General features: G+C 52.0%; 1 protein-coding gene across 4 annotated transcripts in view; it reads left to right on the top strand.

The window, feature by feature from the left end:
- LOC143986952 (BRISC and BRCA1-A complex member 2) overlaps positions 1–25,616 on the top strand; it is a 344,474-nt gene that overhangs the window by 203,894 nt on the left and 114,964 nt on the right. For all 4 annotated transcript variants that reach the window (XM_077485366.1, XM_077485368.1, XM_077485367.1 and 1 more), the window contains exon 8: positions 11,436–11,535. In XM_077485366.1, the coding sequence (XP_077341492.1) occupies positions 11,436–11,535 (100 nt within the window). The remainder of the gene's footprint in view (positions 1–11,435; positions 11,536–25,616) is intronic.

The following is a 25,616-nucleotide window of genomic DNA, read 5'->3' as shown; positions in this document are numbered from 1 at the left end:
GGCCCCCAGTTCCTGGCCCCTCCACCCTATGTGAATGAGTATGGGGTACATTGTCTTCTCCCTCCGCTGTCTTCTTCCTCCAATGTCTTCTCCCTCCGCTCTCTTCTCCCTCTGGTTCTTCTTCCTCCGCTGTCTTCTTCCTCTGGTTCTTCTCCCGCCCGCTGTCTTCTCCCTCCCGCTGTCTTCTCCCGCCCGCTGTCTTCTCCCCCCCTTCCCCTGCTGTCTTCTTCCCCCCACTGTCTTCTTCCCCTGCTGTCTTCTTCCCCTGCTGTCTTCTTCCCCTGCTGTCTTCTTCCCCTGCTGTCTTCTTCCCCTGCTGTCTTCTTCCCCCACTGTCTTCTTCCTCCACTGTCTTCTCCCTCCAGTTCTTATTCCTCCGCTGTCTTCTTCCCCCCCGCTGTCTTCTTCCCCCCCGCTGTCTTCTTCCCCCCCGCTGTCTTCTTCCCCCCCGCTGTCTTCTTCCCCCCCGCTGTCTTCTTCCCCCCGCTGTCTTCTTTCCCCCGCTGTCTTCTTTCCCCCGCTGTCTTCTTCCCCCCGCTGTCTTCTTCCCCCCGCTGTCTTCTTCCCCCCGCTGTCTTCTTCCCCCCGCTGTCTTCTCCCTCTGGTTCTTCTCCCTCCGCTGTCTTCTCCCTCTGGTTCTTCTTCCACTGTTGTCTTCTTCCTCTTGTTTCTCTCCCTCCGCTGTCTTCTGCCCCCGCTCTCTTCTGCCCCCACTCTCTTCTCCCCCTTGCTGCCTTCTCCCCCTTGCTGCCTTCTCCCCCTTGCTGCCTTCTCCCCCCTGGTGCCTTCTCCCCCTGTTGTCTTCTTCCCCCGCTGTCTTCTTCCTCCGGTTCTTCTTTCTCCGCTGTCTCCTCCCTCTGGTTCTTCTCCCTCCACTGTCCTTCCCCCCCCCCCCCCCCCCGCTGACTTCTTTCCCCCCGCTGACTTCTTTCCCCCCGCTGACGTCTTTCCCCCCCGCTGACGTCTTTCCCCCCGCTGACGTCTTTCTTCTTCCCCCCGCTGACTTCTTTCCCCCCGCTGACTTCTTTCCCCCCGCTGACTTCTTTCCCCCCGCTGTCTTCTCCCCCGGCTTTTGCTCCCTCCTGTTCTTCCTCCGCTGTCTTCTTCCTCTGGTTCTCCTGCTGCCTCTGGTTCTTCTTCCTCCTGATGTCTTGTGTTGGGTCCGGTGTGTGCCATGACTTATATAGCCATGGGGCGTGGTCATTCGGTGACATCATCCGGAGACCCTGCCCCTTGTGACGTCACCGCCCCCGGTTCTACTTCTGGTGAACATTTATCCACAATGAGGGGAAAATCTCCCCCCAGACCGGCTTCTGCAGAACTTTCAGAACCCGACCGCATCCTGTGATTGGTTCTCCTTTTAGCTTTTCTTCTCTTTTTTTCTCTCCCCATCATTCAGCGCTCAGAAATTGTTGGTATTTCGCTACTTTTTGCAGGCCAATAATTGCGACATTTGGATTATTTCGGAGGGTTCGCATTTCATTGCGGATTTGTTATTGTAAAACCTTTTCTTTTCTCCATCGCGGTCCGTGCCAAATCCCGCGGCCCCTTCTGCCAGCTTCCCCGGAACATTTCTATAGCCGCGTTCCAGAAACGTAATGAAGGAATTTTCGTTGCGTGATTGGAGATGTGGGCGTATTTTTGTGTTCCTCATTAAGCTGAACGTCTCCAGTGGTGGGAGAAAAATAGCTGCAGATTAGAGAACATACGGTCTGGTCCCGGTACACGCCGAGCCGGAGGGCACCGCGCGTTCTCTGATTGGGGCTTGATTAAAGGGCCGGCGTACCTAAATCATATACAACCCCCAATTCCAAACAAAAGTCGGGGCGCCTCGTAAAATCTACAGAATGCAATAATCTCATGAACCCGCATTTTATTCACAATAGGAAAATAGAAAACCTATCAGATGATTAACCACTTGACCTCTGGAAAATTTACCCCCCCCCCCCCCCCCCTTCATGACCAGGTCATTTTTTGCCACAAATTGTTTTTTTCTTTTTGGTGATATTTGATCACCGCAGCATTTTTTTATTTTTTTGCGCTAAAAACTATTTTTGAAATATAAATACATTTGTTTTATATATATATATATATATATATATATATATATATATATATATATATATATATATATATATATATATATATATATAATTTTTATTTATTTTTTTCCAGAAATAGTTTTTTGTTTATAGTGCAAGAAATTAAAAAATGCTAAGGTGATCAAATATCACCAAAAAAAAAAACAATTTCTTACTTTCTGCTATAAAACATCCAATAAAAAATAAAAATAAGAAAAAAAATAATTTTTCATAAATTTTGGCAATTTTTTGCGCTATAAACAAAAAACAATTTTTGAAAAAAAAAAAAAAAATATATATATATAGAAAATTTAAAACCCCCTTCATGACCAGGTCATTTTTTGCCACAAACATTTTTTTTCTTTTTGATCACCTCAGCATTTTTTTATTTTTTGCGCTAAAAACTATTTTTGAAAAATAAATAAATTATATATATAACATGTGTGTGTATGTATATGTATATATATATATATATATATATATATATATATATATATATATATATATATAATTTTTATTTATTTTTTTCCAGAAATAGTTTTTTGTTTATAGTGCAAGAAATTAAAAAATGCTAAGGTGATCAAATATCACCAAAAAAAAAAAAAAAAACAATTTCTTACTTTCTGCTATGAAACATCCAATAAAAAATAAAAATAAGAAAAAAAAAATTTTTCATAAATTTTGGCAATTTTTTGCACTATAAACAAAAAACAATTTTTGAAAAAAAAAAAAAAAATATATATATATATAGTGATCAAATATCACCAAAACAAAAAAAAAGATTTCTTACTTTCTGCTATAAAACATCCAATAACAAAAAAAATTCATAAAAATAAAATGCCTTCATAAATTTAGGCAAATATATATTCTGCTACATATTTTTGGTAAAAAAAAAAAATCCCAATAAGTGTATATTATATTGCGCGACTGTGCGACGTTTTACCCAAATTACATATATGTCCTTTTATTCCCACAAATAGAGCTTTTTTTTGGGGGGGGGGGGGGTATTTGATCACCTATTTGATCAAAAAAAAAAATGTATTTCACAATAGGAAAATAGAAAACCTATCAGATGTTTAACCACTTGACCTCTGGAAAATTTAAAACCCCCTTCATGACCAGGTCATTTTTTTTGATCAGCATTTTTAAATTTTTTGCGCTACAACCAAAAAACTATTTTTGAAAAAAATAAATATATATATAGATATACATATATATATATATATAAATTTATATATTTTTTTCAGAAATAGTTTTTTGTTTATAGCGCAAAAAATGTAAAAATGCTGATCAAGGTGATCATATATCACAAAAAAGATTTCTTACATTCTACAGCGCACCCCTAAACCCTACACTCTGTACACAGCGCACCCCTAAAACCTGCTCTCTGTACGCAGCACACCCCTAAACCCTGCTCTCTGTACGCAGCGCACCCCTAAACCCTGCGCTCTGTACGCAGTACACACCTAAACCCTGCACTCTGTACACATAAAACCTGCACTCTGTACACCTAAACCCAGTACTCTGTACACTGCTCACCCCTAAACCCTGCACTCTGTACACTGCTCACCCCTAAACCCTGCACTCTGTACACTGCTCACCCCTAAACCCTGCACTCTGTACACTGCTCACCCCTAAACCCTGCACTCTGTACACCGCTCACCCTTAAACCCTGCACTCTGTACACCGCACACCCCTAAACCCAGCACTCTGTACACAGCGCACCCTTTAACCCCGCACTACGTACACAGTGCACCCTTTAACGCTGCACTCTGTACACTGCTCCCCCCTAAAGCCTGCACTCTGTACACTACTCATCCCTAAACCCTGCTCTCTGTAACACTGCTCACCCCTAAACCCTGCACTCTGTGCACAGCGCATCCTTTAACCCTGCACTACGTACACAGTGCACCCTTTAACGCTGCACTCTGTACACTGCTCACCCCTAAACCCTGCACTCTGTACACTGCTCACCCCTAAACCTTGCACTCTGTACACTGCTCACCCCTAAACCCTGCACTCTGTACACTGCTCACCCCTAAACCCTGCACTCTGTACACTGCTCACCCCTAAACCCTGCACTCTGTACACTGCTCACCCCTAAACCCTGCACTCTGTACACTGCTCACCCCTAAACCCTGCACTCTGTACACTGCTCACCCCTAAACCCTGCACTCTGTACACCGCTCACCCCTAAACCCTGCACTCTGTACACCGCTCACCCCTAAACCCTGCACTCTGTACACTGCTCACCCCTAAACCCTGCACTCTGTACACTGCTCACCCCTAAACCCTGCACTCTGTACACTGCTCACCCCTAAACCCTGCACTCTGTACACCGCTCACCCTTAAACCCTGCACTCTGTACACCGCACACCCCTAAACCCAGCACTCTGTACACAGCGCACCCTTTAACCCCGCACTACGTACACAGTGCACCCTTTAACGCTGCACTCTGTACACTGCTCCCCCCTAAAGCCTGCACTCTGTACACTACTCATCCCTAAACCCTGCTCTCTGTAACACTGCTCACCCCTAAACCCTGCACTCTGTGCACAGCGCATCCTTTAACCCTGCACTACGTACACAGTGCACCCTTTAACGCTGCACTCTGTACACTGCTCACCCCTAAACCCTGCACTCTGTACACTGCTCACCCCTAAACCCTGCACTCTGTACACTGCTCACCCCTAAACCCTGCACTCTGTACACTGCTCACCCCTAAACCCTGCACTCTGTACACTGCTCACCCCTAAACCCTGCACTCTGTACACTGCTCACCCCTAAACCCTGCACTCTGTACACTGCTCACCCCTAAACCCTGCACTCTGTACACTGCTCACCCCTAAACCCTGCACTCTGTACACTGCTCACCCCTAAACCCTGCACTCTGTACACCGCTCACCCCTAAACCCTGCACTCTGTACACCGCTCACCCCTAAACCCTGCACTCTGTACACCGCTCACCCCTAAACCCTGCACTCTATACACCGCTCACCCCTAAACCCTGCACTCTATACACCGCTCACCCTTAAACCCTGCACTCTATACACCGCTCACCCTTAAACCCTGCACTCTGTACACCGCACACCCCTAAACCCAGCACTACGTACACAGTGCACCCTTTGAACCTGCGCTCTGTAGGTAGGACACCCTTGAACTCTGCACGTAATGCACTCCTGAACTCTGCATTGTCCTTCAGATACAATGGGCCCTTTGAGGGGGAACCAAACTGTTGATGCGGCCAGCGATTAAGTTGGGTTTGACACCCCTGCCGTAACCCTTATTGTAAAACCTTGTAACATGCAGCGTCCGTCTCTTCTGCACATCACGATGTCTGTCCTGGTATAGCAGAGGCACATGGCATTTTTCTTTCATGCAACCTTTAATTTTATAGGAATCCTGACCTCATCCATATTGCTCCACTCCCTTGTAAAACACATATTTTCTGGCTGACTCATAGGCGTGTCCACACCCCACTTTATAAATATATATATAAACGCGGGGTCGCCGCACAATATAAGTACATCGCTATGTCATAATGATGGGTTTGCCGCCTACCCCAAGACATTGCATGACATTGTCTCCAGCAAGATTCTGTCTGACGGGTTTGTCTCCATCAGCTGCCAGACAGACTGGACTGACTCTGAGAGATGAGAGAGCAGAGCAGTATCAGGAGATGAGACCTGTAATCATCCGCCATTTACCACGCTAAATATCTTACAGCCCCCCCCCCCCCCCCACACCCCCTTCATTCAATCTTCATTGTTCTTTCATAACTGTATAAGATAAAAGGGGGGGGGGGGGGCACAAGGCCACGCTTGGCTTCACCCACTCCTCCTCTTCATTTCATCTGTAGCAAAAACTGTGTATTATAAAAACAACTAAACCCCCCCCCCCCCCCCCCGTCCAATCACCTTCATGACTTCTATGAAAAATCATCATTTCACCTTTATCTTTTATTCGTGGTCCCCTTGACATTCCTCTTCCCAGTAGCTGCGGGTGTCTCTTTTACTCTTTTGCTGTATTAGCAGCTGAAGTTTGACAGCGAGTCTCCTGCTGGTAGCCTGTTATGACCCCCCCCCCCCCTGAGGTGCGACATCTAAGTGGCCAGAACTCTTGATGGTGAAGAAGGGTCAGGATGTGGAGATTATTCACCGATCCTGCAGATAAGAGTAGTAAGGACCAGACAGGGGTCGAGGCAGACAAGAGAAGGTCTGAGTAGGCAGCAAGCAAGAGCACAGTCAGGTCCGAGCAGAGGTTTAAGTATGCGGCAAGAAAGAGCACAGTCGGGTCTGAGTAGGGGTTTATGTAGGCAGCAAGCAATGGCATAATCAGGTCCGAGCAGAGATCTAAGAATGTGGCAAGCAAGAGCACAGTCAGGTCCGAGCAGAGGTTTAAGTAGGCAGCAAGCAAGAGCACAGTCAAGTCCGAGCAGAGGTTTAAGTAGGCAGCAAGCAAGAGCACAATCAGGTCAAAGCAGAGCTCTAATTAGGCAGTAAACAAGAGCACAGTCAGGACCGAGCAGAGGTTTAAGTAGGCAGCAAGCAAGGTCAGGTCTGAGCAGAGGTCTAATCAGGCAGCAAGCAAGAGCAAAGTCAGGTCCGAGCAGAGGTTTAAGTAGGCAGCAAGCAAGGTCAGGTCTGAGCAGAGGTCTAATCAGGCAGCAAGCAAGAGCAAAGTCAGGTCCCAGCAGAGGTTTAAGTATGCGGCAAGCAAGAGCACAGTCAGGTCTGAGCAGGGGTTTATGTAGGCAGCAAGCAATGGCATAATCAGGTCCGAACAGAGATCCAAGTATGTGGCAAGCAAGAGCACAGTCGGGTTCCAGCAGAGGTTTAAGTATATGGCAAGCAAGAGCAAATTCGGGCCTGAGCAGGGGTTTATGTAGGCAGCAAGCAATGGCATAATCAGGTCCGAGCAGAGATCTAAGTATGTGGCAAGCAAGAGCACAGTCAGGTCCGAGCAGAGCTCTAATTAGGCAGTAAGCAAGAGCACAGTCAGGTCCGAGCAGAGGTTTAAGTAGGCAGCAAGCAAGGTCGGGTCTGAGCAGAGGTCTAATCAGGCAGCAAGCAAGAGCACAGTCAGGTCCCAGCAGAGGTTTAAGTATGCGGCAAGCAAGAGCACAGTCGTGTCTGAGCAGGGGTTTAGGTAGGTGGCAAGCAAGAGCACAGTCAGGTCCCAGCAGACATCTACATAGGTGGCAAGCAAGAGCACAGTCAGGTCCCAGCAGACATCTACATAGGTGGCAAGCAAGAGCACATTCGGGTCCGAGCAGAAGTCTAATCAGGCAGCAAGCAAGAGCATCGGTCAGGTCAAAGCAGAGGTCTAAGTAGGCAGCAAGCTATGGCACAATCATGTCCAAGCAGAGGTTTAAGTAGGCAGCAAGCTATGGCACAATCATGTCCAAGCAGAGGTTTAAGTAGGCAGCAAGCTATGGCACAATCATGTCCAAGCAGAGGTCTAAGTAGGCAGCAAGCTATGGCACAATCATGTCCAAGCAGAGGTCTAAGTAGGCAGCAAGCTATGGCACAATCATGTCCAAGCAGAGGTCTAAGTAGGTGTCAAGCAAGAGTGCAGTCAGGTCCGAGCAGAGGTTTAGTTAGGCAACAAGCAACTGGTGGCCGGGATACTTGGTGTTCACCTTTTCATTTTCCGTGGAAAGGTGACCTTATCCTTTAAAAGATAAGAATGTTTGCTTGGCTCTTCATTTTTTGTTTTGTGGGTAGAGGGAAGTTCTGGTTTTCTTTGTACAGCTGTCCTTAGAGGGCCTTCTTATGAACATGAGATTATATGCCTGGAAACCAATGAAAGTGTTACTAAATGAAATGACAAAAACCGATATAATTTCCATTACTCGTTCAAGTCCCACAAATATGTTACCGACTTTTCTGCTCTAAATATCATTAAATAAAAAAAATGTAAAATGCTTTGGTTGCACTTCCTGTATGAGAGTGCCTACACTGGTCCTCCATGGTCCTGTAGGGTTATTGTGGCCAATCTCCAAGGTGCATTCTTGCATGGCACTAGTGATGAGCTCTGACGGGGATCCAAACCCACATGTGAGCCCACCAGCAAGCTGCCACCTTTACCTGGCCAATCATCTGTGGTCACGGCATTCCCTTCCCCCACAGCCATACATATGCACGGAATGCCCAGTCCACAGATGATTGGCGCAGTACATGTGACGGCTCTGAAACTCCACTGTCTTCTCTGGGCCAAAGCTCATGTAAAATGGTCTGTTGCAATGTGGAAAATGGTCTGTGGCCAGATGGATCGAAATTTGACTTTATTTTTGGCGATCATGGGGGTGCCACATTCTCCAAACTAAAGAGAAGGACCTTCTGGCTTATCAGCACTCATTTCAGAAGCTGACATCTCTGGAGGGGGAGGGGGGGATTAGTGCGTATGGATGGAATGTTCAGTTTGTACATCTGGAAAGGCCCAATCAGTGGTGAACGATACAATGCATCCAGGAAAGTATTCACAGCACTTCATCGGGGTCCTTGGTCACCACCCTGACTAAGGCCCTTCTCCCCCAACCTCTCAGTTTGGCTGGGAGGCCCTCTCTAGAAAGAGTCCTGAGGGTTCCAAACTTCTTCCATCTACAGAGGATGGAGGCCACTGTGCTCATTGGGACCTTCAACGTTGCAGAAATGTTCCTGTACCCTTCCCCCGATCTGTGCCGCCATACAATCCTGTCTCGGAGGTTTACAGACAATTCCTTGGACTTCATGGCTTGGATTGTGCTCTGACATGCACTGTTACCTGTGGGACCTTCTATAGACAGGTGTGTGCCTTTCCAAATCATGTCCAATCACCTGAATCTACCACAAGTGAACTCCAATCAAGTCGTAGAAACATCTCGAGGATGATCGGTGGAAACAGGAGGGACCTGAGATCAATTCTGAGTGTCATGGGAGGAGCCTGTGATACTTATGTACATGGGAGGAGCCTGTGATACTTATGTACATGGGAGGAGCCTGTGATAGTTATGTACATGGGAGGAGTCTGTGATACTTATTTACATGGGAGGAGCCTGTGATACTTATGTACATGGGAGGAGCCTGTGATAGTTATGTACATGGGAGGAGCCTGTGATACTTATGTACATGGGAGGAGTCTGTGATAGTTATGTACATGGGAGGAGTCTGTGATACTTATTTACATGGGAGGAGCCTGTGATACTTATGTACATGGGAGGAGCCTGTGATACTTATGTACATGGGAGGAGCCTGTGATATTTATGTACATGGGAGGAGCCTGTGATACTTACGTACATGGGAGGAGTCTGTGATACTTGTGTACATGGGAGGAGCCTGTGATACTTATGTACATGGGAGGAGCCTGTGATACTTATGTACATGGGAGGAGCCTGTGATAGTTATGTACATGGGAGGAGCCTGTGATAGTTATGTACATGGGAGGAGTCTGTGATACTTGTGTACATGGGAGGAGCCTGTGATACTTGTGTACATGGGAGGAGCCCGTGATACTTATGTACATGGGAGGAGCCTGTGATAGTTATGTACATGGGAGGAGCCTGTGATAGTTATGTACATGGGAGGAGCCTGTGATAGTTATGTACATGGGAGGAGTCTGTGATACTTGTGTACATGGGAGGAGCCTGTGATACTTATGTACATGGGAGGAGCCTGTGAAGGAGCTTGTGATACTTATGTACATGGGAGGAGTCTGTGATAGTTATTTACATGGGAGGAGCCTGTGATACTTATGTACATGGGAGGAGTCTGTGATACTTGTGTACATGGGAGGAGCCTGTGATACTTGTGTACATGGGAGGAGTCTGTGATACTTATGTACATGGGAGGAGCCTGTGATACTTATGTACATGGGAGGAGCCTGTGATACTTATGTACATGGGAGGAGTCTGTGATTCTTACGTATCGTGCCATCACGGGAGAAAGTCTATGGACGACCTCCCTGCACCGGAAGCCCACACTGTTGCAGTTTTTCATCTATAGCGCGGGCGGAAAGTGGTTAAAAGGAGAACTGTGACGAAGAAGACCCAGGAGTGTGGAGCCGTTAGAATCTGATATCAGGCAAAGATGGGACAACATTCCCCTCCTCAGATCCCCGACATTCAGAGTGTTGGTGAAAGAAGAGGGGGGTTCTACACCTTGGTAAACCTGGCTCCACCCCAACTTTTTTGAGACTTGTTGCTGCCGTCAACTTCATAATCACCTGACCTTATTTCTTAAGATTCTCAATTTTCTCAGTTTAAACATTTCGTATGTTTTCTATTTTCTATTGTGAATAAAACCCGGGTTTATGAGATTCGCAGATCATGTTTTTATTTAGATTTTACATTGTGCCCCGACTTTTTTTTTTTTTTTTTTAAATTGGGGGTTGTATTGGCCTTGTAACATACAAGTGTTGTAGATTTAGTACCCCTGGGGTGGTATTTGAACCCAAGAACCCCAGCTCTGCAAAACATGAGTGTAATCCGTGTTGTCAGAGGATAGGAGTGATCAGGCGGGGTGAGTGTAGGACGCTCCGGATACGTCATGCTCATATGAGTCAGCCATGTTTATAAACACAGCTGAGTCCTGACAGGCTGACTAATCGCCCGCCGAGCTGAGTGAACTCCTCCAGCCTCCGTCACCGCACACCTTCACCGCACACACATGGGGGGAGGGGGGGGGGTATTACTAATACTGGAGAGTATAAAATCTGGTGCAGCTCTGCAAAGTAACCAATCAGCTTCTGGGTTTTATTGTCCAAGCTTAATCACTCGCCCTCCAGAAGATTTACCCCCCTTCCTGACCAGGCCATTCTTTGCAATACTGCACTCTGTTACTTTAACTGACAATTGCGCGGTCGTTCGACGCTGTACTCAAATACAATTGACATCCTTCTTTTTTTCCCCCACAAATAGAGATTTCTCTTGGTGGTATTTGATCACCTCTCTGGTTTTTAATTTTTGTACTATAAACAAAAAAAGACTGATGATTTTGGGAAAAAAAACAAAAAAAAAACAATGTTTTTTACTTTCTGCTATAAAACATCCAATAAAAAATCGAATTTCTTCATCAGTTTAGTCCAATATATATTCTGCTACATATATTTGGTAAAAAAAAAATCCCAATAAGCGATACAATCACCTCCATTACTAGTATAAAAAAAAAAAGCCATAAAAATGCTATAAATCTTTCCCCTATCATTTTTGCACAAACCAATCAATATACACTTATTCGAATTTTTTTTTATTTTTTTTACCAAAAATATATAGAAGAATATATATCGGCCTAGACTGATGAAGACACTTTATTGAAGTTTTGATGAGAATGATTTGTGGAATATCTGCTTGCAGTAACCAATCACGTCCTGTTTCAGTGCTCTGGGCGGGTCCTCGGCTCTTCACATCCCAGCGTTTCCCAGCGGGGGCTGTCTCATCGACTACGTTCCTCAGGTCTGCCAGCTGCTCATCAACAAGGTACCGTAATAGCGATTTATGATATTCCCCCTTCATTGAGACTCCGTGTGATTATTCTCTGATCTGAGTATGTTCTGTGCGATGAACCAACCGCCATTTCATCAGACTTATTGTAGACGCAAACGAGGAGTTATTATTATAATATGATTAGTTCCATAGGACAGAAAAGGTTCTGGACAGATTGGGATAGAGAGTTCCAGAGGATGGGAGGGGCTCTGGACAGATTGGGGTAGGGAGTTCCAAAGGATTGGAGGGGCTCTGGACAGATTGGGGTAGGGAGTTCCAAAGGATGGGAGGGGCTATGGACAGATTGGGGTAGGGAGTTCCAAAGGATGGGAGGGGCCCTGGACAGATTGGGATAGGGAGTTCCAAAGGATGGGAGGGGCCCTGGGCAGATTGGGGTAGGGAATTCCAAAGGATAGGAGGGGCTCTGGACAGATTGGGATAGAGAGTTCCAAGGGATGGGAGGGGCTCTGGACAGATTGGGGGTAGGGAGTTCCAAAGGATGGGAGGGGCTCTGGACAGATTGGGATAGAGAGTTCCAAGGGATGGGAGGGGCTCTGGACAGATTGGGGGTAGGGAGTTCCAAAGGATGGGAGGGGCTCTGGACAGATTGGGAAAGCGAGTTCCAGAGGATGGGAGGGGCTCTGCACAGATGGGGGTAGGGAGTTCCAAAGGATGGGAGGGGCTCTGGACATATTGGGATAGTGAGTTCCATTGGATGGGAGGGGCTCTGGACAGATTGGGATAGCGAGTTCCAGAGGATGGGAGAGGCTCTGCACAGATGGGGGTGGGGAGTTCCATAGGATGGGAGAGGCTCTGGACAGATGGGGGTAAGGAGTTCCAGAGGATGGGAGAGGCTCTGGACAGATGGGGGTAAGGAGTTCCAAAGGATGGGAGGGGCTCTGGACAGATGGGGCTAGGGAGCTCCAGGGGATGGGAGGGGCTCTGGACATATTGGGATAGTGAGTTCCATAGGATGGGAGGGGCTCTGGACAGATTGAGGTAAGGAGTTCCAGAGGATGGGAGGGGTACTGGACAGATTGGGAAAGCGAGTTCCAGAGGATGGGAGAGTCTCTGGACAGATTGGGATAGCGAGTTCCAGAGGATGGGAGAGGCTCTGGACAGATGGGGGTAAGGAGTTCCAGAGGATGGGAGAGGCTCTGGACAGATGGGGGTAAGGAGTTCCAGAGGATGGGAGAGTCTCTGGACAGATGGGGGTGGGGAGTTCCAGAGGATGGGAGAGTCTCTGGACAGATGGGGGTGGGGAGTTCCAGAGGATGGGAGAGGCTCTGGACAGATGGGGGTAAGGAGTTCCATAGGATGGGAGGGGCTCTGGACAGATTTTGATAGCGAGTTCCATAGGATGGGAGGGGCTCTGGACAGATTTTGATAGCGAGTTCCATAGGATGGGAGGGGCTCTGGACAGATGGGGGTAGGGAGTTCCATAGGATCGGACAGATTAGGGGTAGGGAGTTCCATAAGATGGGATAGTTATGCTATAAAAATCAGTAAATTAGCTATAGCAACACAACATAATGTAGACTTTCTCTATGCAGTCAGCCCCTCCGTTGCTTGATTACATTCTCAGACCTTTTTCTGGATCAGCAACTGATCATCACAGCTAAAGTCTGCACCACCTTGGTACCAGCAGGGAGAAACATGCTTGTCTAAAGGGATACCAGAGATGTGTTCTTTCACTCAAGTTGATCACTCTTCATCACTTACACTCTGTGCTCTCATGGGTGGCTACACAGGGAGATATGGGGGGGGTGGTATATAAGCTCCTGAGTGTGACCCCCTGGTGTCCGCCTCCTGCAGGCCCTGTACAAAAGAGTCTAGAGAGGGTAGGGGAGGAGCAGTGAGCAAGTGTGCTTCAGTGCAAGGGGCATGCTGATAGGAGGAGAGAGCAGAGTGCCGGAGAGATGAGCTTGTCACTGTGCTGCTTCTTTTACTGCCCAATCACAGGCTGGGGTTGGTGAGGAGACCTGTAAGTGAAAATGAAAACTGCAACAAGGAAATGTCAGTTCCCCTGCCCAGGGAGGACAGGGCTGTGCGTATCTCGGGACTCTCCCAACTCCCCCTATACACCCATCAGCCGGAACATTCCCACCACTGACAGCTAAGGTCAAGAACATTCCCACCACTGACGTGGATTATCTGGTTACAATGACATCTGAAAGTGGGTGGGATATAATAGGCAGCGAGTGAACATGTTGTCCCCGAAGTTGATGTGTTGAAAGCAGAAAACTGGACAAGTGTAAGGATTGGAGCGATCTTTGACAGGGACCAAATTATAATGTCTAGAGGACTGGGTCCATGTTCTCGGTCTGTGCAATGGTCAGGACCAACCAAAAGTGCTCTAAGGATGGAGAATCATCCAACCAGTGACAGGGTCAAGGGAGGCCTACGCTCATTGGTTGGGGGAGGGGCTCGATGATTTGAGGATGAGAAGGGAAGGCTCATTCATGGAAGACCTCCATCAATGAGCCTTCCCTCCCCCCATCTTCATCAATGAGCCTTCCCTCCCCACCTCCATCAATAAGCCTCCCCCCCCCCCCCACCTCCATCAATGAGCCTTCCCTCCCCCGCCTCCATCAATGAGCCTTCCCTCCCCCACCTCCATCAATGATCCTTCCCTCCCCACCTCCATCAATGATCCTTCCCTCCCCACCTCCATTAATGATCCTTCCCTCCCCACCTCCATCAATGATCCTTCCCTCCCCACCTCCATCAATGAACCTTCCCTCCCCACCTCCATCAATGAGCCTTCCCTCCCCCACCTCCATCAATGATCCTTCCCTCCCCACCTCCATCAATGATCCTTCCCTCCCCACCTCCATTAATGATCCTTCCCTCCCCACCTCCATCAATGATCCTTCCCTCCCCACCTCCATCAATGATCCTTCCCTCCCCACCTCCATCAATGAACCTTCCCTCCCCACCTCCATCAATGATCCTTCCCTCCCCACCTCCGTCAATGATCCTTCCCTCCCCACCTCCGTCAATGAACCTTCCCTCCCCACCTCCATCAAGGAGCCTTCCCTCCCCACCTCCATCAATGATCCTTCCCTCCCCACCTCCATCAATGAACCTTCCCTCCCCACCTCCATCAATGATCCTTCCCTCCCCACCTCCGTCAATGATCCTTCCCTCCCCACCTCCGTCAATGAACCTTCCCTCCCCACCTCCATCAAGGAGCCTTCCCTCCCCCGCCTCCATCGATGAACCTTCCCTCCCCCACCTTCATCAATGAACCTTCCCCCTTCATCAATGATCCTTCCCTCCCCACCTCCATCAAGGAGCCTTCCTCCCCCGCCTCCATCGATGAACCTTCCCTCCCCCACCTTCATCAATGAACCTTCCCCCTTTATCAATGAGCCTTCCCTCCCCACCTCCATCGATGAACCTTCCCTCCCCGCCTCCATCGATAAGCCTTCCTTCCCCACCTCCATCAATGAGCCTTCTCTCCTCATCTCCATCAGCCTTCCCTCCCCACCTCCATCAATAAGCCACCCCCCCCCCACCTCCACCAATGAGTCTTCCCTCCCAACCACCATCAATGAGCCTTCCCCCCACCTCCATCAATGAGCCTCATTGATGGAGGTGGGGAGGAAAGGCCCATTGATGGAGGTGGGGAGGAAGGGCTCATTTATGGAGGTGGGGGTGGAAAGGCTCATTGATAAAGGTATGAGGGGAAGGCTCATTGATGGAGATGGGGGAGGAAAGGCTCATTGATGGAGGTGGGGTGAGGGAAGGCTCATTGATGGAGGTGGGGTGAGGTGAAGGCTCATTGATGGAGGTGGTGGGAGGGAAGGCTCATTGATGGAGGCGGGGAGGGAAGACTCATTGATGGAGGCGGGGAGGGAAGACTCATTGATGGAGGCGGGGTGGTAAGGCTCATTTATGGAGGTGGGGTGGTAAGGCTCATTGATGGAGGCGGGGAGGGAAGGCTCATTGATGGAGGCGGGGAGGGAAGGCTCATTGATGGAGGCGGGGAGGGAAGGCTCATTGATGAAGGCGGAGAGGGAAGCCTCATTGATGGAGGCGGGGAGGGAAGGCTCATTGATGGAGGCGGGGTGGTAAGGCTCATTGATGGAGGCGGGGAGGGAAGGCTCATTGATGGAGGCGGGGAGGGAAGGCTCATTGATGGAGGCGGGGAGGGAAGGCTCATTGATGGAGGCGGGGAGGGAAGGCTCATTGATGGAGGCGGGGTGGTAAGGCTCATTGATGGAGGCGGGGTGGTAAGGCTCATTGATGGAGGCGGGGTGGTAAGGCTCATTGATGGAGGCGGGGTGGTAAGGCTCATTGATGGAGGCGGGGTGGTAAGGCTCATTGATGGAGGCGGGGAGGGAAGGCTCATTGATGGAGGCGGGGAGGGAAGGCTCATTGATGGAGGCGGGGAGGGAAGGCTCATTGATGGAGGCGGGGAGGGAAGGCTCATTGATGGAGGCGGGGAGGGAAGGCTCATTGATGGAGGCGGGGAGGGAAGGCTCATTGATGGAGGCGGGGAGGGAAGGCTCATTGATGGAGGCGGGGAGGGAAGGCTCATTGATGGAGGCGGGGAGGGAAGGCTCATTGATGGAGGCGGGGAGGAAAGGCTCATTGATGGAGGCGGGGAGGGAAGGCTCATTGATGGAGGCGGGGAGGGAAGGCTCATTGATGGAGGCGGGGTGGTAAGGCTCATTGATGGAGGCGGGTTGGTAAGGCTCATTGATGGAGGCGGGGTGGTAAGGCTCATTGATGGAGGCGGGGTGGTAAGGCTCATTGATGGAGGCGGGGTAGTAAGGCTCATTGATGGAGGCGGGGTGGTAAGGCTCATTGATGGAGGCGGGGAGGTAAGGCTCATTTATGGAGGCGGGGTGGTAAGGCTCATTGATGGAGGCGGGGAGGGAAGGCTCATTGATGGAGGCGGGGAGGGAAGACTCATTGATGGAGGCGGGGAGGGAAGGCTCAATGATGGAGGCGGGGAGGGAAGGCTCATTGATGGAGGCGGAGAGGGAAGGCTCATTGATGGAGGCGGGGAGGGAAGGCTCATTGATGGAGGCGGGGTGGTAAGGCTCATTGATGGAGGCGGGGAGGGAAGGCTCATTGATGGAGGCGGGGTGGTAAGGCTCATTGATGGAGGCGGGGTGGTAAGGCTCATTGATGGAGGCGGGGTGGTAAGGCTCATTGATGGAGGCGGGGAGGGAAGGCTCATTGATGGAGGCGGAGAGGGAAGGCTCATTGATGGAGGCGGGGAGGGAAGGCTCATTGATGGAGGCGGGGTGGTAAGGCTCATTGATGGAGGCGGGGAGGAAAGGCTCATTGATGGAGGCGGGGAGGGAAGGCTCATTGATGGAGGCGGGGAGGGAAGGCTCATTGATGGAGGCGGGGAGGGAAGGCTCATTGATGGAGGCGGGGTGGTAAGGCTCATTGATGGAGGCGGGGTGGTAAGGCTCATTGATGGAGGCGGGGTGGTAAGGCTCATTGATGGAGGCGGGGTGGTAAGGCTCATTGATGGAGGCGGGGAGGGAAGGCTCATTGATGGAGGCGGGGAGGGAAGGCTCATTGATGGAGGCGGGGAGGGAAGGCTCATTGATGGAGGCGGGGTGGTAAGGCTCATTGATGGAGGCGGGGAGGAAAGGCTCATTGATGGAGGCGGGGAGGGAAGGCTCATTGATGGAGGCGGGGAGGGAAGGCTCATTGATGGAGGCGGGGAGGGAAGGCTCATTGATGGAGGCGGGGTGGTAAGGCTCATTGATGGAGGCGGGGTGGTAAGGCTCATTGATGGAGGCGGGGTGGTAAGGCTCATTGATGGAGGCGGGGTGGTAAGGCTCATTGATGGAGGCGGGGAGGGAAGGCTCATTGATGGAGGCGGGGAGGGAAGGCTCATGATGGAGCTCAAATTGCTGATCAAGTGAATGTTGGTTCTGATAGGTGTCAGAACACACAGAGCGTTGCAATTTGTTGCGTGTGGGGCTGTGTAGCCACAGACTGGGCAGGGTGCTCATGCTGACCCGTGTCCACAGCCAAAAGCCACTACAAGGGGCACATGAGCACCAGAACTGGAGTACGGAGCAATGGTGGAAGGGGACCTGGGCTGAGGAATGACGTTTTCTTTTCCATCATGTGGGTGGCGGTGCGTCACTTATGGGGAAGAGATGGCACCAGGATGCAATATGGGAAGAAGAAAAGTTGGCGGAGCCAGTGTAATGCTTTGGGCAATATTCTGCTGGGAAGCCTTGGCTCCTCCCATTCATGTGGATGGTACTTCACACGTTCCACCTACCTAAGCATTGTTGGTGGCCAAGTACACCTCTTTATGGAAACGGTATTCCCTGATGGGCGTGGCCTCTTTTAGCAGGGTAATGCGCCCTGCCACACTGCAAAAATGGTACAAGGATGGATTGAAGAACAGAACAATGGCTTTGAGGTGTTGACTTGGCCTTTAAATTCTCCAGATCTCAAGCCAATCGGGCATCTGTGAGATCTGTTGGAAAAACAAGTCCGATCCATGGAGGCCCCACTCCCAACATACAGAACCTAAGAGCCGGTTCACGCAGGGGCAACACGACTTCCAACGCGACTTTTGGAGGCAACTTGAACACGACTTTAAGTTGCCCCAGGCCAGGCAAATTTTTGCCGTGGCCAATCGGAGAATGAGCTCTCACGGCGGAACTGCACGCCAAATTTTTTTTAAAAACGGCGTGGGTTCCTCCTCCAAGAGCATACCAGGCCCTTAGGTCTGGTATGGATTTTAAGGGGAACCCCCTACGCAGAGGAAACGGTGTGGGGGGTCCCCCCCAGATCCATACCAGACCCTTATCCGAGCACGAAGCCTGGCCAGTCAGGAAGGGGGTGGGGACAAGCATGCCCCGGTACTGTGACGTCATAAAGGATTGGGGTCACCGTGTGACATCATTCGATGACCACACCCCATACCTATATAAGTCGCCGCACACGTCGCACAAGCCAGTACAGTGGAAGACAGCGCCGGGTCAACATCGGAAGAAGAGAGAAGGACAGAGGGCGGAGGAGAGCGGGCTCCTCCGCTAGTAAAAGAGCTGCAAGAAGACAGCGGAGGAGCCTGGGAGAAGAGGCTGAACAGAGCGGAGAAGTCGTCAGAAGACCCCCCGACGTCGGAAGAAGACCCCCGGAGCTGCTTAATAAATGACTTTTAAAACTTAAAAAAAAAAAAAAAAAACTAAAGACATTTTTTCCCCAGGTGAATGGGTAGGGGTACGATGTACCCCTTACTCATTCACATAGGGTGGGGGGCCGGGATCTGGGGGCCCCTTTATTAAAGGGGTCTCCCGGATTCCGATAAGCCCCCCGCCTGCAGACCCCGACAACCAATGGCCAGGGTTATCGGGAAGAGGCCCTTGTCCTCATCAACATGGAGACAAGGTGCTTTGGGGTGGGGGGGCCGCAGGGCGCCTCCCTTCCCCAAAGCACCAACCCCCCCATGTTGAGGGCACGCGGCCTGGTATGGTCCGGGGGGGGGGGGCGCTCGCTCGTCCCCACCCCCTTCCTGACTGGCCAGGCTTCGTGCTCGGATAAGGGTCTGGTATGGATCTGGGGGGGGACCCCCACGCCGTTTTTCCGGTGTAGGGGGTTCCCCTTAAAATCCATACCAGACCTTTGGCGTGGAGTTCCCCCTTGAGAGCTCATTCTCTGATTGGTCACGGCAGAAGTTGCCTGGCCTGGGGCGACCTAAAGTCCTGTTGTAAGTCGCCCCAAGTCGTGTCCAAGTTGCCTCCAAAAGTCGCGTTGGAAGTGGTGTTGCCCCTGTGTGAACCGGCTATAAGAGCCCATTCACACAGGGGCAACACGACTTGTAGGCGACTTGAGTCAGGCAACTTGGACACGACTTGAGTTAAGATCACAGCGCGACTTGGGACGACTTCAAAACGACTTGTGATGACTTCAAGCGCGACTTGGGACGACTTACAAGTCGCCCCAGGCCAGGCGACTTTTGCCGAGGCCAAGCAGAGAATAAGCTCAAGGGGGAACTCCACGGCAAATTTCTGAAAAAAATTTGGTGTGGGTTCCCCCTCCGAGAGCATACCAGGCCCTTAGGTCTGGTATGGATTCCAAGGGGAACCCCCTACGCCGAAAAAACGGCGTGGGGGTCCCCCCCAGATCCACACCAGACCCTTATCCGAGCACGCTACCCGGCCGGCCAGGAAAGGGGGTGGGGACGAGCGGGCGGCCCCCCCCCTCCTGAGCCGTACCAGGCCGCGTGCCCTCAACATGGGGGGGTGCCTTGGGGGAGGGGGGGGCGTGCGGCCCCCCCACCCCAAAGCACCTTGTCCCCATGTCGATGAGGACAAGGGCCTCTTCCCGACAACCCTGGCCGTTGGTTGTTGGGGTCTGCGGGCGGGGGGCTTATCGGAATCCGGGAGCCCCCTTTAATAAGGGGGCCCCCGGATACCGGCCCCCCACCCTATGTGAATGAGTATGGGGTACAATGTACCCCTACCCATTCACCTGTGGAAAAAAAGTACAAAAAAAAAAAACACAACACAGGGAAAAAATATTTTATTGCACAGCTCCGGGGGTCTTCCGTCTTCGGGGGTCTTCTCGCCGGACTCCTCCGCTATCTTCTTGTAGCTCTTTTGCTAGCGGAGGAGTCCGGCTTTCTTCCTCCCCGCCGCCGGCCTCTTCTCCCGACTTCGGGGGTCTTGTCCCCCTCTTTGGTTCTTCTGCCGGGCCACCGCGCCTTCTTATAGCTCTTTTGCAGGCTGTGGCCCGGTCTTCTGTCGCCGCCGCCTTCCGTTCTTCTTCTTCTTCTTCTTCTTCTTCTTCTTCTTCTTCTTCTCCAGGAGATGTTGACACGACGCTCTCTCCGGCCACAATGCCAGGGACGCGCTCCGCTGCCACTTATATAGGGACAATGGGGCGGTGTCACATGGGTTGGTCACATGGGTTGATGTCACATGGTGACCCCGTCCCCTTACCATGTGACATCAACCCATGTGACATCAACCCATGTGACACCGCCCCATTGTCCCTATATAAGTGGCAGCGGAGCGCGTCCCTGGCATTGTGGCCGGAGAGAGCGTCGTGTCAACAGCTCCTGGAGAAGAAGAAGAAGAAGAAGAAGAAGAACGGAAGGCGGCGGCGGCGACAGAAGACCGGGCCACCGCCTGCAAAAGAGCTATAAGAAGGCGCGGTGGCCCGGCAGAAGAACCGAAGAGGGGGACAAGACCCCCGAAGTCGGGAGAAGAGGCCGGCGGCGGGGAGGAAGAAAGCCGGACTCCTCCGCTAGCAAAAGAGCTACAAGAAGATAGCGGAGGAGTCCGGCGAGAAGACCCCCGAAGACGGAAGACCCCCGGAGCTGTGCAATAAAATATTTTTTCCCTGTGTTGTGTTTTTTTTTGTACTTTTTTTCCACAGGTGAATGGGTAGGGGTACATTGTACCCCATACTCATTCACATAGGGGGGGGGGGGGCGGTATCCGGGGGCCCCCTTATTAAAGGGGGCTCCCGGATTCCGATAAGCCCCCCGCCCGCAGACCCCAACAACCAACGACCAGGGTTGTCGGGAAGAGGCCCTTGTCCTCATCGACATGGGGACAAGGTGCTTTGGGGTGGGGGGGCCGCACGCCCCCCCTCTCCCAAGGCACCCCCCATGTTGAGGGCACGCGGCCTGGTACGGCTCAGGAGGGGGGGGCCGCCCGCTCGTCCCCACCCCCTTTCCTGGCCGGCCGGGTAGCGTGCTCGGATAAGGGTCTGGTGTGGATCTGGGGGGACCCCCACGCCGTTTTTTCGGCGTAGGGGGTTCCCCTTGGAATCCATACCAGACCTAAGGGCCTGGTATGCTCTCGGAGGGGGAACCCAGGCCAAATTTTTTTCAGAAATTTGCCGTGGAGTTCCCTCTTGAGAGCTGATAATTCTGTCAAAGTCGCCTCCGTATAGACGGAGATCCGACTTGGAGGCGATCTCCATTGAAATCAATGGGTACCGGTCGCCTACAAGTCGGATAGAAGTAGTACAGGAACCTTTTCTGAAGTCGGAGCGACTTCAGTAGTGTGCATTAAGACGGCTCTCATTCACTTACATTGATTTTTACATGTTGTTCGACTTGAGGCGACTAGGGGCGACCTGAAGTCGGATCAGGAGTTGCCCCTGTGTGAATGGGCTCTAAGGATCTGCTGCTGACAGCTTGGTGCCAAATACCACAACGTACCTTCAGAGGTCTAGTGGGGTCCGTGCCTGGACAGGTCAGCACAGGGGGGGTCCACCTAATATTCGGTGTGTGGTCATAATGTTATGGCTAGTCGGCTATATATGTGTCGTCTTTGCCTGGAGCCAGGCATGTACTGGCCATAGGGACTATAGGGAGTTTCCCGGTGGGCCGATGGCTCAGTGGGCCGGTTTCAGTGACAGCCAGTGGCATCGCTGGGGGGGGACTTTTGGGGCTATAGCCCCGAGTCAGTCCAGGAGTCCCCAACGACAGGGTCCCGGCCCACTACCTGCCCTCTTTCTGGTGACCCTGATGTAAGGAGGGGCTCTCTGTGGACCCGGATGTAAGGGGGGGGGGGGCTCTGTGGGGACCCGGATGTAAGGGGGGGCTCTGTGGGGACCTGGATGTAAGGGGTTGGCTCTCTAGGGACCCTGATGTAAGGCGGATGATCTCTGGGGACTCTGATGTAAGAGGGGCTCTCTGGGGACCCTGATGTAAGGGGAAGGCTATATGGGGACCCTGATGTAAGGAGGGGCTCTCTGTGGACCTGGATGTAAGGGGGGGCTCTGTGGGGACCCGGATGTAAGGGGGGGCTCTGTGGGGACCCGGATGTAAGGGGTTGGCTCTCTAGGGACCCTGATGTAAGGTGGATGATCTCTGGGGACTCTGATGTAAGAGGGGCTCTCTGGGGACCCTGATGTAAGGGGTTGGCTCTCTAGGGACCCTGATGTAAGGTGGATGATCTCTGGGGGCTCTGATGTAAGGGGGGGCTCTCTGGGGACCCTGATGTAAGGGGGGCTCTCTGGGGACCCTGATGTAAGGGGGGCTCTCTGGGGACCCTGATGTAAGGGGGGCTCTCTAGGGGCTTTTTTGCGCAATTGTGTACAGTTTATATACTGTTTTTTGCGTGTTTGCAAAATTAAAGTGGCCCGGTCTGGGTGAAGTCCAGGGCCAAATTTTTGTCCCAGTCCAGCCCTGCCTTGAGCTCATGCCCTTTGCAGTGGATGCGGTGAGCTGTGTTGGGTATCCAGGCGGTGAGATGTTGGCGGACTCTGGAGATGTGATGGGGGTCACACACGGCTCTGGTTTTTTCGGTGACTTCGCTGTGAGCAGCTGAGACTCCGCGGCTGCCAGAACAAACACATTGCACGGTCTTTCCTCTCCCATCGCCGGCCAAGAGCGAGGATTTCATCACCGAGAGCACGAGAGGAGACAAGACGAGTCCAATTTCACATGTAACACGGATGGGAGTCTGCCCAGAGTCATGAGATCTCTATCTCCGGAAACACGACACGTGCCGAGAGCCGTCCTCGGAGCAGAGCCACCCCCAAACCAGCCGCCGTACAATAAATATCCACATACACGTTACAATGTATTTCTCAGTAGAACTTCAATCATGTTTATGGGGGGATGGTCTGTATAAATCCAGGTTGTGTATGGTTCAGTTGTATGGCAGATTACTCGTTATTTCAATCGGTCGTACAGAAGAACGCACACGCTCATCCCCCCTGACGTGTGTGTGCAGCCCGGACAGGGGCAAAACCAGGCCCGGGCATTCCAGACCCAGCAGACAATTCCTCCAGGGTGCAGGGCAAGTGCAGGAGGGCTCCCGGGGGGATGGGACACCGACGGAGCCAATTCCCAATGCTGCAACCCAAACCCCACCAACTGACAGACCCCTAAAAGACCCCCACTGACAGACACTCCAACTATGGCCCCCTCCCACCACTGACAGAACCCCTCCCCCACTCACCCCAACTCCCCCCACTCACAGACCTTCATCCACCCAACTACCAACCCCCACTGATAGATCTCCGTCCCCCCCAAATACCATCAGCCCCTCCCTCCAGTGACAAACCCCCTCCCCACCTACTGCCTTCCCCCTCCACTCCAACTACCACCCCCTCCCACCAGTGACAGACCCCCTCCCCCTATAATCTCCCTCTCACTCAGACCTTCATCCACCCAACTACCGACCCCCAACCCCCACTGATAGACCTCCGACCCCCCCCCCGCAAATACTGCCCCCTCCATTCCAGGGACAACCCCCCTCTACTTAATACCCTTCCCTCACTCCAACTAGGACCCCCTTCCAACACCCCACACTCCAACTATGACCCCCTCCCACCACTGACAGAACCCCTCCCCGAACCACCCCAACTCCCCCCCCCCCCACTCACAGACCTTCATCCATCCAACTTCAAACCCCCACTGATAGATCCCCACCCCCCGCAAATACCATCACCCCCTTCCTCCAGTGACAAACCCCCTCCCCTCCTACTGCCCCCTCCCACCAGTGACATACCCCCTCCCCCACTAATCTCCCTCTCACTCAGACCTTCATCCACCCAACTACCGACCCCCAACCCCCACTGATAGACCCCTCCTCCCCCCCCCCCAAATACTGCCCCCTCCTTCCAGGGACAACCCCTCTCACCTAATGACCTTCCCTCACTCCAACTAGGGCCCCCTCCCACCCCCCCACTCCAACTATGGCCCCCTCCCACCACTGACAGAACCCCTCCCCCAACCACCCCAACTCCCCCCGCTCACAGACCTTCATCCATCCAACTACCAACCTCCACTGATAGGTCCCCCCCAATACCATCATCCCCTCCCTCAATAATCTCCCCCTCACTCAGACCTTCATCCACCCAACTACCAACCCGCAACCCCCACTGATAGACCTCCGACCCCCCCCCCCAAAATACTACCCCCTCCCTCCAGGGACAACCCCCCTCACCTAATGCCTTTCCCCCTCCAACACTACTGCCCCTCCCACCAGCGACAGACCCCCTCCCCCAAAATCTCCCCTCCACTCCAGACCTTCACCACTCTACTACCAGCCCCCAACCCCCACTGATAGATCCCTGACACCCCCCCCCTTTACCACCCCCTCCCACTAGTAACTAACCATCCCCTGCCTACTGCCCCCTCCCACCAGTGAGATACCCCCTTCCCCAACAATCTCCCACCCCCCAGTCACAGACCTTCACCACCCAACTGCTGACCCCCCCACTAATAGATCCCCAATCTCCTCCCTCCACTGACAACCCCCCCACCTACTGCCCTTCCCCCCACTCCAGCTACTGCCCTCCCCCCACTCCAACTACCGCTCTCTTCCACCACTGACAGACCCCCCTTCTCTTAGTGCCCCCCTTCCCTACAGACCCCCACTGATTGGTTACCAACCCCCCCAAATGCCACCCCCATCCCAACACTGATGGAACTTCACCACCCAACCCCCATTCCCAAGCCCCCATTACACTTACCTGAGCAATGTACACAAGAGCCCTGGCCCTCTCTGCTCTCTTTCTTCTCATTAGCTCAGAAACAGCAGAGGGAGTCAATCACAGCCAGTGAGAATGGAGGGGGCGTGGCCTAGCTGTGCTCTGTGTGTCTATGGACACACAGAGCTGGCTCAGGAGCAGGTGCCCCCATAAAAAGCGGCTTGCTATGGTGGGCACTCAGTGGGGAGGGGGTGAGCCAGGAGCAGGGAACACCAGAAGAGGAGGATCGAGTCTGCTCTGTGCAAACAACATTCCACAGAGCATAATGTGTTTGTTATTTGTAACCCCTTGGTGCCGAGCATACGCAGATATGTGACCCTGTGGGACCGTTTGCATGTTCCCATCACAGAGACCAGTGTCTGACCGTGAGCTCCGGGCCCTGTACTGACGATCGAGACCCCCCAATTCAGTGCCTGGGTCAGGGTCAAAGTCAGGGTCTGTATTTTTTTTTCAGCAGGCTTTTTTCCTCTAAATTAGTGTCAGTCGGTGTCAGTGTCAGTCAGTGTCTGTGTCAGTCAATGTCAGTATCAGTGTCCATGTCAGTGTCAGTCAGTGTCTGTGTCAGTCAATGTCAGTATCAGTGTCCATATCAGTATCAGTGTCAGTATCAGTCAGTGTCT

This window comes from Lithobates pipiens, unplaced genomic scaffold (assembly GCF_037356315.1).
Source record: "Lithobates pipiens isolate NorthernLeopardFrog02 unplaced genomic scaffold, aLitPip1_a1.2 Scaffold_18, whole genome shotgun sequence".
In the NCBI taxonomy this organism is placed as follows: Eukaryota; Metazoa; Chordata; class Amphibia; order Anura; family Ranidae; genus Lithobates; species Lithobates pipiens.
The sequence above is the reverse complement of the archived record's forward strand: the minus strand, read 5'-3'. Positions and strand labels throughout refer to the sequence as shown.